A 17,098-nucleotide genomic window follows, 5' to 3' on the forward strand; every position below is an offset into this window, starting at 1 on the left:
CGCCGTGACCATCTTATTGTGTTTCCTTATTGTATTTTAGTGTTGTTGTTTTTACCTTGTTATGTTTTTCTATAATGTGTTTAGTCCCGGAGTACTAAATTTTACTAGGGGGGAATGTGACACCCCAGGGGTCTGGTTGCCACAGTAACGTAATGTTATGTCTGAGAGCAGGTGGGAGGTCCTTTGGTCAGGGATCCTGTGCATGCCACACCTCCTGCCCAGTCTTGGGAGGGGAAGAACTTCCCCTATAAAAACCTGGGGCTGAGGCAGGGTGCGGGAGTAGAAGAAGAGAAGAAGTAGAGACAGCATAGGAAGAAACAGCAGTTACAAGGAGTCAGGGGCTGGCAGCTGCAGAGTTCGCCCTGACTAAGAAGACTTTTTACCGGACCCGGAGTCCGAGGCTGTGGGGACTAATTCCTACCCAGCAGCAGAATCCGTCAGGCAGGGGATTTCAGGTCCTCTGGCCCAGAAGCCCGAAGGCACGGTCACACGCGTGGGACCAGCACCGCCATCGTGGAGCGGAAGCCATTAGAAGGCCCCGAGTCACCGGCCATACGGGTGAGCACCACACGGTACACTCAGGGACGTGGGCTACTTACATCAGCTCCTAGCAAGGTAGCCAGAAGAGTACAGTCAGTTTGGGAGGCCTACAACTACGCCTGGCCAGGGGAGATCCCATCTGCTCAAGGACTGACCAGGCCCCATCCGCTAGCAAGTACTCCGGGAGGGTCTTTTGTTGTTACCAGTAAAGACCCTGAACTACACCGTACCGTCTCTGAGTGGTTCCTGCTACCCCCATCATCCACGTCGGCTGCCCTGAGGCCATACCCCTCCCGTTGGGGGTTATACTATCACGCTGCACAATCCCACCATCGGCCTCAGCGGTCTGCCCTGCAGCAGCAGCCCCCTGGCTGCACTCAACGGGTGGCGTAGTCATCAACCATTTACTACTAATGGACTGCCGTCTAGTTTGACTCCCTGGGCACGGACCGGGTCACCGCCACGAGACTACAACCCTCCACAGATCCGGCTCCGGGCAAGCTCCCGCATGCGCAGCGCAGCGCGACACAGGCCCAGGGGCGCGTCACTAACCACTGAGCCACCATGCTGCCCATTTTTGAAGGATGAATTGTAGTTTTGAAGATCACCATGCCATAATGGACTGAAAAACAGAAAAAAATGTATGTGGTTTTATATTCACCAGCCTGCAGCAGCTTGTTAGTCTAGGATAGGGTTAACACTTTATGTCAGCCAAGGTGGGGAGTTACTGGGGAGTTTTATACAGAAAACTAGTTTTTGTTAGGCAGTTATGATAGAGTTATTGGGGTAGCAAGAAGTATTATAAAGCTAAAGGCCACAAGTGGAAAGTGTGCTGCCATTGAGAATCGAGGATTTAAAGTGGAGAAAGGTGTTATGAAAGCCAGCTACCATCTACTGGCCCTGAGTACAGAGACAAGACAGGAAATCACAGCGACACACATTGACCTGTGTGACTAATATATAAGAAAGATTCTTCACTTTCTGTGAGATCCTACAGTGGCATAAATAGACCTGACTGAGGTGTAATTCTCTTAAGCCTTTTAACACATGTTTCGCAGAATGATTCATCAGAAAGACCCTTTCTGATGAAGCAATCTGCGAAATGTATGTTAAAGGGCTTATAGGTGGTAAATATGGAAATGTATTTTCTTGTCCTCGGCCAGGTGTAATGTTGGCTAAATAACATTAACCCATTCCGGCATGATGCTCCCTATCCTCTACCTACCTGTTTTCATGCACATGTGTAGGAAGACGAGGATATAAATAGCAGCAAGGGCGCCCTTGCTGCTATTTATATCCTTGTCTTCCTACACATGTCATCTGTTGTCATTTTTGTACATTTTTATGAAGTTTATACTAATAAAGTTAATATATCTATGGATGAACCCTTAAAACTACATTATCTCTGTGTTTTCATGTCCTTAGAAGTGTTTTTTTCAGCGATACACATCTGCAGTTTTTTCCAGATGGGTTAGCGATAATCATGCTTCTGGGTTTTTTGGAATTAATGCTTGTATGAGGTACTGGAGCATCTGATCATTAGGATTAGCTTTTATTTAAAACTCCTCGTAGTGGCCTTTTTTTTTTATTTAGCACATGCACTTTATGATATGTGGATTATATTCAGGTGCATCTCACTAATATCATCAAAAAGTTAATTTATTTCATTTCTTCAATACAAAAAGTCAAACTCATATATAGAGTCATTACAAATAGAGTGTTCTATTCCAAGTGTTTATTTCTGTTAATGTTGATGATTATGGCTTACAGCCAATGAAAACACAAGAGTCATTATCTCCGTAAATTAAAATAATTAACAAAAAACAACTGCAAAGACTTCCAAAGTGTTTAAAAAAGTCCCTTTGTCTGTTTCAGTAGGCTCCACAATCATGGGGAAGACTGCTGACTTGACAGATGTCCAGAAGGCAGTCATTGACACACTCCACAAGGTCCCAGAGTTCCAATTTTCATTTGGAAATCAAGGTCCCAGAGTCTGGAGGAAGAGTGGAGAGGCCACAATCCAAGCTGCTTGAGGTCTAGTGTGAAGTTTCCACAATCAGTGATGGTTTGAGGAGTCATGTCATCTGCTGGTGTAGGTCCACTGTGTTTTATCATGACCAAAGTCAGCGCAGCCGTCTACCAGGAAATTGTTGAGCACTTCATGCTTCCCTCTGCCGACAAACTTTTTGGAGATGGAAATGTCATTCTCCAGCAGGACTTGGCACCTGTCCACACTGCCAGAAGCACCAATACCTGGTTTAAAAACAACACTATCACTGTGCTTGATTGGCCAGTAAACTCGCCTGACCTAATCCCCGTAGAGAATCTATTATAGAGAATCTATGGGGTATTGTCAAGAGGAAGATGAGAGACACCAGACCCAACAATGCAGACGAGCTGAAGGCTGCTATCAAAGCAACCTGGGCTTCCATAACACCTCAGCAGTGCCACAGGCTGATCGCCTCCATGCCATGCCGCATTGATGCAGTAATTGATGCAAAAGGAGCCCCGACCAATTATTGAGTGCATTTACTGACCATACATTTCAGTAGGATAACATTTCAGATTTTAAAAACATTTTTCAAGCTGTTGTTGTAAAGTATTCTAATTTACTGAGATAATGACTTTTGTGTTTTCATTGGCTGTAAGCCATAATCATCAACATTAACAGAAATAAACACTTGAAATAGATCACTCTGTCTGTAATGATTCTATATAATATATGAGTTTCACTTTTTGTATTGAAGAACTGAAATAAATTAACTTTTTGATGATATTCTAATTTAGTGAGATGCACCTGTAAATCTACCAACTTGTTGTAGTATGTACTCCTTTTGGCCACTAGATGGAGACCTAATACCCATTTCTATCTGAAGTATATAATATGTAGAAAATGTAATGTATTTTCTCCATATGGGTCATTAGTAGGAAATAGGCGACATTCATAAATATCTTTTGGACTGACATAAACTGACTTTCTCAGCTTGAGAAAGGTTCACTGCAACCGAAACGTCGCCACGTCACATGGGCTAAATAAAATCCACTTTACTTTTGGCAGATATTGGAGTGCTGCCTGCTTTTTCTAATTTTTATATATTTTTACAAATAGGGGATAATATTCATGGGGGGCCTTGCACTCATCATACTTAGTATTTATCTTGCTGTTTCTACTTTCTCTTTTAGATAGAGTGAGTAGATAATCTCTTGTGGATGAGCCAGCGTACTCCTCTGTCAGCACATATTGTAGGACACGGAGTTACAAGGACTTGCAGTTCATGGCCGGTCATTTGGATAATAACTAATCCTGATGTTTTTAGGTTACGGTTACTAAATACAGTAATATATAATAGAGAACCACGTTAACCATTAATAATGGAGGCTCCAGCTTAGATCAGGGTTATGCTCGTTTCTTATGGTATATCTCACTACATACATCAGTCCTGTGTCACAAGATGGATTTTACGGGAGGGGAAATATATCAGTCCAGCTTTGACCCCAAATCGTATCTGGCCTCCTTTTGTAGTCTGGGATCTGGAAGAGACGACATTCTAACATTTCGCCTGAGGAAGTGCTTTGAGACATTCGGACCAGGCAAGTGCACCTCTTGTGATATAGACCATGCCAGTATACTATGGGCCTCTAACAGTATATGATTGTATTTGTTCAACTGGTATAAGTGATATATTGTCCTGTGTATAGTTGTATAGGTCTATGGACATGCTGATATCACATATATAAATACACACACACATACATATATACAAATATATATATATATATATATACTGTACATACGGCCAGTATAAGTAATATAACTTCTTGCATATAGTGATATGGATTATTCTCCATAGTATATTATGATGTGTGTAGAGCTTTTGTAACACAGGCATTTTCTGGTATATTATAGTGTATGGGCACAGCTGATATAAGGTATATATCTCCTTGCATGTAATAATGTACCCTGTTCTGGTATACCTGGGTATACCAGATTTCAAAGAGTTCCACAGGCTGCCACTAAAGTGTTGTAACTTACTAGGGAAATGTGCGCCAGTCCCCGACTGGTGTAAATTTCTGAAGGCGGCGCACACTGGGTAACTTAAGTGCCAAATTCATTAAGCAATGCACACTTATGTATATAGAGTTGGTAAGAGTTATACATTGTCTTGTGTATACAACTTTTAGAATATTCCTAAAGTAATGTGGAGTATCAATGGGAAATTGCCTGTCCTTGTGTGGTCACTCTCCGAGGACTGAGAGAGAGTGACTATCTTAAGTGATTTCCTTCTCACTTCAGAGGAGAGTCCTCATTATTTGTTGAGATTTGAGGTTCTCTCTCCACTGATCAGATATATGTTATGTTCAATATCCATTATAATACTCTTCTCTTTTTCAGGAGGCATCAGAGGAGATGTTTTGGTTGATATCGGAACTGGACCATCGATATACCATCTTCTCTCCGCCTGTGAATCTTTTCCTCAGATTATTGCAACTGACTTCACAGATAGTAATCGACAAGAGCTGGAGAGATGGTTGAAAAGAGAACAAGGAACCTTTGATTGGTCAGAGATTGTGAAGATTGTTTGTGATCTGGAAGGTGACAGGTAAATTGTTTAGTTACAACACTTAATATTCGTTATCAAATTATCTAGGACCTTATGATTCTTATGATTCCCACAAAGGACCTAACAATATACTCATGCAAAAGATGAATATTGACGAGGTTATGGAACACAAATGCATCACTGAAGATGTTCCTATGGCCTCCACTTCCACAGAAGTTGTCCCTGCAGAGTGGTAGCCTTGTTTTGGTTCACATGATCCATGGGGAAAAAGATTAAGGCAACCTAATTTGGCCCTAAATCCTTAATGGCCACAGTAGCTGTAGTTCTGGTTGCATTAGTTGCATGTACACCCTTACGTTGAAGAGTCTCCAACACAGAGAAGTGGCAATGTTCTGACGAAAACGCCTAAGAACTTCTGGACATCTCTGAACGTGAAGAAGCCCTTTATATAGCTTATTGTTCCCATTAATGCAAAACTTTAATTAGATATTTTAATTAAAGGGAACCTGTCACCAAGTTTTTCCCATATAAAGTAGGCCAGCAACTGTATGCCCTCATATACAGCAGTCTAGTCCCCAATGCCCTCTGCATGATAGAAAATATAACTTTTAATATACACCTACGGCATGGTCTGGTCTGATGGGCATCACTGGTCTTGATTCGGTGCCTCCTCTCTTGTTGTGATGCCATCCTCCTTCTTGTTTCGTGTGTATAACATATCCGACGTCTTCCACACAGTGTCCTCCATCACGCTCCTGCACAGAAGTACTTCTGTAGTGTGCATGTGACGCGCCCCCTGGGCCATGTTCAAGGGACACCCGGAGCCGGATCTGGATAGGGGTAGTAGTCCGTGTGGCGGTGACCCGGTCCGTGCCCAGGGTGGTCAAACTAAGTGTGTGGCAGTCTTTTGTAGATGTTGTTTAAGTGTCGACTACGCCACCCGTTGATTGCGGCCAGGAGGCCGCCGCTGCAGAGCAGACCGCTGAGGCCGGTGGTAGGATTGTGCAGCAAGGATGGTATAACCCCCAACGGGAGGGGTATGGCCTCAGGGCAGCAGATGTGGAAGATGGTGGTTGTGATGGTGCAGCAAGGAAGCTCAGAGACATGCGATGCAGTTTCAGGGTTTTTACTCACTGGTGTTGTTCCGGTCACTCCGGCCTTGAGTGACCACCCGAGCCGTGCTGCGTCCACCAGGTGTGGGACTCGGCCAACTCCCAGGCAGTCCAGAGCGTGGTCCTGAGCTCCCCTCTCTTCCTTCCTACTGGCCGTTCCCACCAGGGATCCACCTTTGTCCGGCTCCCTCGGGCCTCTTGGTGGCAAAACCTTCTCTGGCTTTCCTGACCCTACTCGTGGTGTGCCTTCCTGGTGGATGTGGTGAGGGTCGCGCCAAAACTTGACCACGACCTCCGGTTCCTGGCTGAGGATCATTAGCCTCCACCAGTTTGGGTTCCGGTACCCTTTTCTGCCAACCCTTCACCCTTTTGGTTTACTTCTGGGATCTCAGGGTTCCCTCTTGTCTTGCATCTCTGGGCCTCTCTTCCTCCTCCTCTCCACTGCAGGCCTGGCCCTGGAGCTGGGCCCAGCCGGAGCCACAGCTCCCTGTCAGCCCTCCTGGCTGAACTCTCCCTCTGACTCTCTCAGCTCTGCTCTCCCTGTCTCTAGATGGTGCCCACCATATATACTCCCTCTATGTGTGAGCCCAGGTGACTAGCACCCAATGGGCTCCTACCTCTATGCCCAGAGTCCCTCCCCTATCTGCCCCTACACTACTGGGATGTTCCTCCCCTCCTCCCACTCCAGCCAGGGACAGACGCTGTCGTACCTGCACATCTATCTGGTGGGAGTACCGTTGTTCTGTCCCCCGGAAATGGGATGAGTGTAGTGCATGCAGCTAGCTGAGCTCAGTCCCACACTCCATCCTTACCCGGGAGTGGAATACCACACCTCTGGATCGAGGTGCAATACCCCTGTAGCAGCCGAGTCCTCGGGGTGCTACATTCCCCCCTGGTAAATCACAGCACGTCCTCGGGCTGTAAAAGAATAAGACATACCAAAACATACAAACTTTTTTTAAAACATACTAACATATAAAACATTATCAGAATATAATATGACAGGTAACTTATATATTATTCTAGCAATATAAACTTTTTCATATAAAACGTTCTTGTTCCTCCGGTCACGGTGCAACTTATGACCGGGTAAAGTGCAACAGTCATTAGAAGAAAATCAGTTCTTCCTATAAAACCGGTAGGGGGCGCTTTAGGAAGCGCAACTATTTACAGGATATGGCCGCTCTCAGTCCTCGGCCTGTGGGGAAGAGGGATGGCTGCTCACAGTCCTCAGCCTGTGGGGAAAAGGGATGGCTGCTCACAGTCCTCAGCCTGTTCAGGGATAGGGACACACAGCAAACAGTTCACACTAGTCCCAACGGGGACCACACTCTGATTTGCATCATATAAAGTACCCCTACGGGTAACTATATACAGTTTCAGTCTATGCTACTTCCCTTCAGCAGCGGTGTCCTCTCCTTATCTCCTCTTGAGGGTAATCTTCAAACCCGTCCGGGTCCTTTTGTTCCTCCTCATACCGCAGTTCTTCCTCCGTCAGCCGGTGCACATGAAGGGCGTACGGTCCTTTGGCACACTGATGCCGGGTGAAGGTGACCTCGTCACCCAGGTAAAGGTCACGTCCGCGGTGTCCCTCCGGCAGGTGAGATTCGACATCCCTGCGGGTGACAAACACGTCGCCGGGGGTTTTGTGATCCCTGATAAAGCCCCAGCCGTGCTCCAGTTGGAACTTGATTACAGTCCCGGTGGCGCGGGGACCGTGGGCTGCACGGGGGTTTCTCCGGGTCCGGCTTTTCTGCTCCGCGCTCTGGACCTGCAGCCGCTCCTCGCGGATCCGCCTCTCTCGCCGTTCTTTGTTGAAGACCTCCAGTTGTTGTCGGCAGCACTCCGCACGCTGGGCTGCGGCCGCCCGGGTCTCTTGGGTGAACCCCATGAGGTCTTCACCGGTGGGGTCCCATGCGAACTGCGCCTCCTCCAAAGGGAGTGGGGTGATCTTGGCGGGTGCCGGAGCCGGGATCAGGGGCTCACACAGGGGCCATTCCTTCCGGAATCGGGGATTGAGGTATTCCGGTGGCCACTCAAAGGGCTGCCCATCCGGGCAAGTATGTTGCACAAGTAGGTCTTCGCCTAGGGGCAGCACTGTGGAGGTCGAGGGCGCGGTGGTGGTAGCGGCGCCCGGATTCACCAGGCCTTGCGACCAGGCCGGTGGCACTTTAAAGGTGAAGGGTACTGTGGAGACGGCGGCGCCCGGGGGCACTCGGCCTTGCGACCAGGCCGGTGGCGTTTCCTGCTTGGCCGCGCTCAGAGTTAAGGCGCGTGACGTCACAGGGGGCGTGGCCGCGGCTCCTGCCGCTTGAGGCCTAGTTCGGAGCGGTGGCGGTGCAGCAAGGGGCACGGTCGGTGGGATTTCGGGCTCTGCGACGGGGAGCTGGGGCAGGCTTACGGCTTCTAGGCTTGGGGTAGTAACGTCCCCTTTACCTGCTTCCATCTCTTCAGCTCCTTCCACGGCGTCGTCTCCGGCCTTCGTCCCTCCAGCACCATCCTCAGAGGCAGACAAACTCCTCGTCCCGGGTGACGTCTTTTGCTGGCGGGTTCCAGCCTGCAGGGCCATTTCTCTGCTCCACTCTGTCAGCACTTCTTGCTGCACTCGGGCCATCTTCCGAGCCAAGCCCTCCAGCGCGGTCTGTGCATGCTCCCGATCTTTGGGGAGCTGTGCCAGGATCTCCACCAGGCCTTCTGGGGTGGCGGCCTGCAACAGGCTCCTGACCAGAGGGTCGGTGCTGCCTGACTCTCCCTCCATCTCCGGGTGCGATCTCTCCAGACTCCTCCAGGCTGCACCCATCCTCTGACCTTTGTTCTTGATCCGCCCATACTGAGGGCGGTCCTGGGGCAACTTGGTGATTGTCAGTTTCAGGGGCAGACCCCTCGCTCTGATGGACATCTCTATCATTGCAGTCTCTGCTGGTGGGGGCGGTCTCCGCTTTTGGCGCTCTTCTGGGACCAGGCCCACGATGGGAGGTGGTCTCTTGCCACCCTCTGGCACGCCCATAATGGCGTCCGCTCTGCCAGGGCGGGAAATCGTCTCAGATGGCGGGAATCGTCTCCTAATGGCGGGAAACTCCGTGGATGGCGGGAAAAGGCTGCAGATGGCGGGCAAACGGCGGGAAACGACCCGAGATGGCGTCCGATGGCGGGGACCCTCCGGAACCGGCGGGAGACTTCTTACGGTAAATATGAACTTTTCTTCAGGCACGCAGTACCCGGTGGTTGAGGGCACGAGATCCTGCCGACTACGCCAAAGTTGACGCGCCCCCTGGGCCATGTTCAAGGGACACCCGGAGCCGGATCTGGATAGGGGTAGTAGTCCGTGTGGCGGTGACCCGGTCCGTGCCCAGGGTGGTCAAACTAAGTGTGTGGCAGTCTTTTGTAGATGTTGTTTAAGTGTCGACTACGCCACCCGTTGATTGCGGCCAGGAGGCCGCCGCTGCAGAGCAGACCGCTGAGGCCGGTGGTAGGATTGTGCAGCAAGGATGGTATAACCCCCAACGGGAGGGGTATGGCCTCAGGGCAGCAGATGTGGAAGATGGTGGTTGCGATGGTGCAGCAAGGAAGCTCAGAGACATGCGATGCAGTTTCAGGGTTTTTACTCACTGGTGTTGTTCCGGTCACTCCGGCCTTGAGTGACCACCCGAGCCGTGCTGCGTCCACCAGGTGTGGGACTCGGCCAACTCCCAGGCAGTCCAGAGCGTGGTCCTGAGCTCCCCTCTCTTCCTTCCTACTGGCCGTTCCCACCAGGGATCCACCTTTGTCCGGCTCCCTCGGGCCTCTTGGTGGCAAAACCTTCTCTGGCTTTCCTGACCCTACTCGTGGTGTGCCTTCCTGGTGGATGTGGTGAGGGTCGCGCCAAAACTTGACCACGACCTCCGGTTCCTGGCTGAGGATCATTAGCCTCCACCAGTTTGGGTTCCGGTACCCTTTTCTGCCAACCCTTCACCCTTTTGGTTTACTTCTGGGATCTCAGGGTTCCCTCTTGTCTTGCATCTCTGGGCCTCTCTTCCTCCTCCTCTCCACTGCAGGCCTGGCCCTGGAGCTGGGCCCAGCCGGAGCCACAGCTCCCTGTCAGCCCTCCTGGCTGAACTCTCCCTCTGACTCTCTCAGCTCTGCTCTCCCTGTCTCTAGATGGTGCCCACCATATATACTCCCTCTATGTGTGAGCCCAGGTGACTAGCACCCAATGGGCTCCTACCCCTATGCCCAGAGTCCCTCCCCTATCTGCCCCTACACTACTGGGATGTTCCTCCCCCCCTCCCACTCCAGCCAGGGACAGACGCTGTCGTACCTGCACATCTATCTGGTGGGAGTACCGTTGTTCTGTCCCCCGGAAATGGGATGAGTGTAGTGCATGCAGCTAGCTGAGCTCAGTCCCACACTCCATCCTTACCCGGGAGTGGAATACCACACCTCTGGATCGAGGTGCAATACCCCTGTAGCAGCCGAGTCCTCGGGGTGCTACACATGCGTGGAGAAAGGCCAAAGAGCACTAGCACATGTGTACTACATCGGTTAGGCAGAGAGAAGAACACCTATGCAGGAGCACGATGGAGAACACGGTGCTGATGACGTAGGATGCATCATCCACACGAATCAAGAAGGAGGACGGCAATCCGAAGAAGAGATGAGGCACCGGATCAAGACCAGGGACACCCATCGGGCCGGACCGCACAGTAGTTGAGTATAATAAAAGCTCTATTTTTATGCTATGCAGAGTGCATTGGGGAGTTATATACAGCATGTGCTCTAGAACGTTGTATATGAGGGCTTAGAGGTGCTGGCCCTACTTTATATGAGGAAACTCTGGTGACAGGTTCCCTTTGAAAAAAATCTACATGAAGTATCTTTGGCTCAACAGGGTAGAAAGAGATTTAATAATAATGTTTTATCTGGTTTTGCTGTGGTCTTCAATTTTGTTTTTCTAATACTTTTTTAATTTAGAGATAATTGGGAGGAAAAAGAGAACAAATTACGATCCACAATCCATAAAGTCTTGAAGTGTGATGTAACAAAGAGTAATCCACTAGATCCCACACAGATTCCCCTGGCGGATTGCCTGACCACAGCATTATGCCTGGAAACGGCCTGCAGAGATATAGATGCATATTCCTGCTCTTTGAAAAATATCACAACCCTTTTGAAGCCTGGTGGATACTTGGTCTTGATTGGTGTCCTTGGAGATTCGTTTTACAAGGTGGGAGATAAGACATTTTTCTGTCTACCATTGGATGAGCAGACAGTGAGAAATGCTGTCACAGATGCTGGATACAGTATAAAGGATCTGGAGGTTTATAACATCCCTGATCAGACCTCATGTGCCCATATCACCGATACCTATGCCAATATTTTCCTTGTTGCCCAGAAAAAATGAGACGTAATCAATGTTCAATATGCCATGAAGAAGAGATTAGTATATATGTTATTAGGTGATTTATTGTAGAGCTTTATCTCACGTAAGGCTATTAAAACAGATTTCTAATTAAAAAATTACATGTGCTATCATATTCTTACAGTGGTTTCCTAAGAGGAGCTGCCTTCTCTTGTAATTGATAGAGATCATCAAAAAAGGAGTTTTTCATCACCCATAAAGCTAATGGGTTGTTTTATGGGGGGATTTAGGTTGCTCATTTTTTGCTAAATGAAGTCAACGTACAAGGCAGAGGGGAAACTTGCATCTCCAGGGGCCACAAAACAAAATCTGCAACATGGACTCCAGCTAAGGTCTGTATTTATAATACTGATTACATACTTTCATGTGGTCTTCAGACACCCAGGAAAAGGTGCAATTAAAATACTTCTGCAACCCCTAAAGCTATGCCCCTGACATAAGGTGAAGCGTTGTGACGGAGATGTTAACCTAGTGGGGTCATTCCCTGGGTGGTATAAGAGCAGGAGGATGCATCAAAATGGGAGTTGCCTTATGAAGATGGTTTGAAAAGAAGGGTGTGATTAAATATATTCAGACACTGTCCAGTGTCAGTGACGCGCCCCTGGGCCTGTGCCGCGCTGCGTTGCGCACGCGGGAGCTTACCCGGAGCCGGATCTCTGTCCTGCCCCGAGTCCTTAACAGTCTTTTAGTCCATCCTGGGTTATGCTCCACTAACTGTACAAAGGATTCCCGGTAAATCCACCAAGGACTCCTATAAATTACTAGAAACACATAATTATTTACAGGATATGGCCGCTCTCAGTCCTCGGCCAGTGGGGATAAGGATTGGCTGCTCACAGTCCTCAGCCTGGTAAGGGATAGGGGATGGCTGCTCACAGTCCTCAGCCTGGTTTAAGATAGGGGCACATGGGGAACAATTCACTAATCCCAACGGGGACCATATTTTAATTAGCAGCAGTCCTTGTACCCTTACGGGTAACTATTTACAGCTCTTTATTCACGCTACGTCCCTTCAGTAGCTATGTCCTCTTTGTGCTCCCTCCTGAGGGTAGTCCTCAGACCCGTCCGGGTCCTCTTGGCTTTCCTCGTATTGGTAGTACTGCAGCTCCTCCTCGGTTAGCTGGGTTAGTATCTCTGCGACAGTCCTCCTCCCAGGTGGCCAGGACTTTACCTCCCTTTGGGCTGCCCCGGTTAATTGGGCCACCAGGATGCTCACTTTTTGCTCCTCTGTGAGGGGGTACACCTGGAAGAGGCTATCCAGCTTTTCTCTAAAGTCATGCAGGGTATGTGACTCCCCTGAGTACTGGGGTAGCCAGGCTGCCCCCGGGATATAGGGCATGGTGAAAGGCATGACCGCAACAGCGGTGGCGCTAGCGGGGGTTGAAGCGGTGAAGCTCTCCTCCGTATCCGACATCCTTCTCCCCCCTAGTGGACCGTGGCCTACCTTGCGATGATCCTCTTCCGTAGGCCGCGGCTCCGCAGTGGATCGTCAGGGTTGAGGACCTTCCGTCGCGCTCCTGTGACGTCGGCGTCTGCTGGGCTCCTTCCAGGACCTTACGCAACGTCCGGACGTGAGGCGGGGCTTCAGTTCTTGCGCGCTTTCGGAGTCCACGCCCCTCTTCTTCCCGCGCGGCGTCCTCAAGATGGCGTCCAATGGCGGGAAAACTCCACGTATGGCGGGAAGAAGGCCGAAGATGGCGCCGGATGGCGGGAAAACTCCACCGATGGCGGGAAGGAAGCGGAAGATGGCGCCGGATGGCGGGAATCTTCACCACAGGTAAGTTTGAACAGTCTTTTTCAGGCACGCAGTACCCGGTGGTTGCGGGCACGAAATCCTGCCAACTACGCCAAAAGTTGACGCGCCCCTGGGCCTGTGTCGCGCTGCGTTGCGCACGCGGGAGCTTACCCGGAGCCGGATCTCTTAAGGGTTGTAGTCTCGTGGCGGTGATCCGGTCCGTGCCCAGGGAGTCAGACTAAGTGGCGCTGTATTAGCGGTAGATGTTGGACGACTACGCCACCCGTTGAATGCAGCTATGGAGCTGCCGCTGCAGGGCAGACCGCTGAGGCCGGTGGAAGGATGGTGCAGCGTGGATGGTATAACCCCCAACGGGAGGGGTATGGCCTCAGGGCAGCCGACGTGGATGATGGGGGTAGCAGGAACCACTCAGAGACGATGCGGTGTAGTTCAGGGTCTTTACTGGTGACAAGGATAGACCCTCCCGGAGTACTGGCTAGCGGTTGGGGCCTGGTCAGTCCTTGAGCAGATGGGATCTCCCCTGGCCAGGCGGAGTTGTAGGCCTCCCAAACTAACGATACTCTTCTGGCTACCTTGCTAGAAGCGAGTATAAGTAGCCCACGTCCCTGAGTGTACCGTGTGGTGCTCACCCGTATGGCCGGTGACTCGGGGCCTTCTAGTAGCTTCCGCTCCACGACGGCGGTGCTGGTCCCATGCGTGTGACCGTGCCTTCGGGTTTCTTGGCCAGAGGACCTGAAATCCCCTGCCTGACGGATTCTGCTGCTGGGTAGGAGTTAGTCCCCACAGCCTCGGACTCCGGGTCCGGTAAGAAATCTTCTCAGTCAGGGCGAGCTCTGCAGCTGCCAGCCCCTGACTCCTTGTAACAATGCTCCCACAGAGCTCCTGTTGTTTCTTCCCATAGCTGCTTCTCTTCTCTGTCTCTACTTCTGGCATGGCCCAGGAGCTGGGCCCAGCCGGAGCCACAGCTCCCTGTCAGCCCTCCTGGCTGAACTCTCCCTCTGAACTCTCTAACCCTGCCTCAGACCCCAGGTTTATATAGGGGAAGTCCTTCCCCTCCCAGGACTGGGCAGGAGGTGTGGCATGCATAGGATTCCTGACCAAGAGACCTCCCACCTGCTCTCAGACATAACATTGCATTACTGTGGAAACCAGACCCCTGGGGTGCCACATCAGCATGGTGTGCGCACCACAATCTGCAAGTTGAGGATTAATGAGACACAAAGAGAATCTAGCTTTGAATGTGATGAAAGTATGGCTTGCTCCTCTCTGCCAGTGCATTGTCTGGACAGAGCATGTTCTGTCGTGGTTAGTGTTGAGCATTCCGATACTGAAATATCGGGTATCGGCCGATATTCGCAGTATCGGAATTCCGATACTTAATTCCGATACTTTTGCAATATCGTATACCGGAATCGGAAGTTCCCATAATGCAATGAGCCAGTTTCATTTTATTCAGCCAATGAGGATCCTAAGAAGTGTGGGCACATCCTGCTAGGCATGTAGGCATCTTAACTAATGGCATGGCTGTGATTGGCTGCTGAAATGATGTCATGATGCACTATAAAAGCCGCCGCCGCCATTTTGAGCTCACTCTGCTGTGAATTCAGTTAGGGATAGGACGCTGTTGTTCTGAGGGACAGTTTTAGCTACCTATTTGGTCTATTCTGCTTTACCCAATCTACTTTATAAATCGCTGTGCCTTGCAGCGCTAGTGCACAGTTCTCTGTGCTGTTCACCGCTGTCTGCAAGGTCTGTGTGTGTGAGTGCAGCACGCCCTGTAGTGTGTGCTTCAGCCACGTCTTGTTGTAGTGCACTCAGTGTGTGTCACTGCCTCATACATTGTCCTTTTTTGCCAATTCATAATTTTTCCTGATTTCTCCTATTAGTGTGGTGGTTCCATCCGTATTCAGCTAAATTGGTTCCAAACACACTATACAGGAGTAGTTAGAGGAGCTTTTCTGCAGCATTGTGCCCTGCAGCCCCAGCCAGATTAGTATTAGCCTATTTTTTGTAGCCTCATCTATTGCATTGTAGGTTACCTTCCTACATTGTAATAGCTACAAAAAGTTTGTGATACTATCGGTATTACATCTTTAGGCACATCCAGTGTCTTTTTGTTACAAAAAAAACCTAAATAAAGTTCACCAAACACTCCACTTTACAGTTGTGTAGGCCACATTAGCTCATATTAAAGTCTAGTCCACACTTTAAAAAATTAGTGTTTCTTATACCTGTTAGCAGCTGTTCAGGAATAAGCACACTAAGCCCTTAGTACTTTTCTGCCTATCTTTATCAGTCTACCAAGATGAAGAAGGCAGGGAATAAGGCATGTGGTCGTGGTTGTGGGCGTGGAGTTGCTGCAGGGAGAGGACGTGAGGATTCTGTGCCTGCAGGGAGAGGACGTGGGGATTCTGTGCCTGCTGCGGGCACCAGTGACTCAGCATCCCCCAGTTTTACCAGGGAACAGTCCTTTATGCGCAGCTTTGTAGGAGCTAGCCGTACCCCACTGCTGCGGGAGGACCAAATTGAAGCCGTTGTCGGATGGATGGCAGCTAACGCATCGACTTCGATTAGTTCCAGATCCTCTCAGTTCCTGAGCACTGAAGAGCACCCATCTGTCTCTTCACCACCTGCCAAATTGCCCAGGCAGTCAGAGAGCCCTGGACAGGAGCCATCTCTACTTCTGTTCTCTGAATCTCTTGGCTTGGAAAGAGGGGGCCAGCCAAGCAGAATTCGAGAATTTGAAGAAGAGGTAGTATGCAGTGATGCGCAACTGTTTTGTCTCTCTGAATCTGAAGAGGCGGGTGGGCCAGTGCCTATGGTCAGCAGCATACCTCAGTACGCATCTGATGATGAGACTCAGGTGCCACTTTCTGGTGCGTACTGTGCTGTCGAGACTACCCAGGAGAAGCAGTTGTTTGAAGAGGGTGGTGTAGATGATGAGGTCCTTGACCCATCATGGCGTGAGGGACAGGAAGGTGGTGGGAGCAGCTCTGAGGAAGAGATTCCCCGAACAGCCCAAAAAGGAGGGAGAGGGAGGGGGCAGACTTGGTTGCCTGTAGCCTCCACTTCGGCACCCATTAGGAGCATGGCTCTTCCAAAATCCAAAGCGGGCGCTCCCAAGACTTGCAGTGCCTGGTCCTTTTTTGACACAGTTGCAGATGACATTTGCTTTGTCAAATGCAAGCTGTGTAATCAGAAGGTGAAAAGAGGGAAAAGTGTCAGCAACCTCAATACCACAAATATGTGGAAACATGTGCGGTCCAAGCACGTGGTGGAGTTACTAAAACACACTGAAGACCTAGGCCAACCTACAGCGCCACCTACCACCTCTTCAGCTCGTGTTGTAGCCTCTTCCTCCAGCTCACACACAGCTGGTTCGGCTTCCTCACAGGATCGCCAAGGAAGAATCTCTGGCACTGTTGTACAGAGACACAGTGTAATTCCACCCACAGCACCACTTTCCCAGTCATCCTCACACTCCCAGGCCAGTCTACAGCCATCGTTAGCACAGGCATGGGAGAAAAGGCACCCATACTCGGCAAACCACCCCGGAGCACAGGCTCTGAATGCTGGCATTGCTAAACTACTGGCCCTTGAAATGCTATTGACGCGCCCCCTGGGCCAGTGCTGTAGGGGATACCCGGAGCCGGATCTCGATGGGGGTAGTAGTCCTTGTGGCGGTGACCCGGTCCGTGCCCAGGGTGTCAAACTAAGTGGCAGTCTATGG

The 17,098-nt window shown here is 50.0% G+C and overlaps 1 protein-coding gene across 2 annotated transcripts in view; it reads left to right on the forward strand.

Moving 5' to 3' along the window:
• Positions 1–3,750: 3,750 nt before the first annotated feature.
• LOC141172448 (indolethylamine N-methyltransferase-like) overlaps positions 3,751–17,098 on the forward strand; it is a 28,563-nt gene continuing 15,215 nt past the window's right edge. The window contains exons 1-3 of one of the 2 annotated variants that reach the window (XM_073656676.1): positions 3,751–4,131; positions 4,934–5,141; positions 11,165–11,713. In XM_073656676.1, the coding sequence (XP_073512777.1) occupies positions 3,993–4,131; positions 4,934–5,141; positions 11,165–11,594 (777 nt within the window). In that variant the 5' untranslated portion in view covers positions 3,751–3,992 and the 3' untranslated portion in view covers positions 11,595–11,713. Of the gene's footprint in view, positions 4,132–4,933; positions 5,142–11,164; positions 11,714–17,098 lie in introns of those variants that run through there. The other variant, XM_073656677.1, reaches the window with a different exon arrangement.

The sequence above is a fragment of the Phyllobates terribilis genome, unplaced genomic scaffold (assembly GCF_046119375.1).
Source record: "Phyllobates terribilis strain yellow unplaced genomic scaffold, ASM4611937v1 Scaffold_12__6_contigs__length_324123572, whole genome shotgun sequence".
Taxonomy (NCBI): Eukaryota; Metazoa; Chordata; class Amphibia; order Anura; family Dendrobatidae; genus Phyllobates; species Phyllobates terribilis.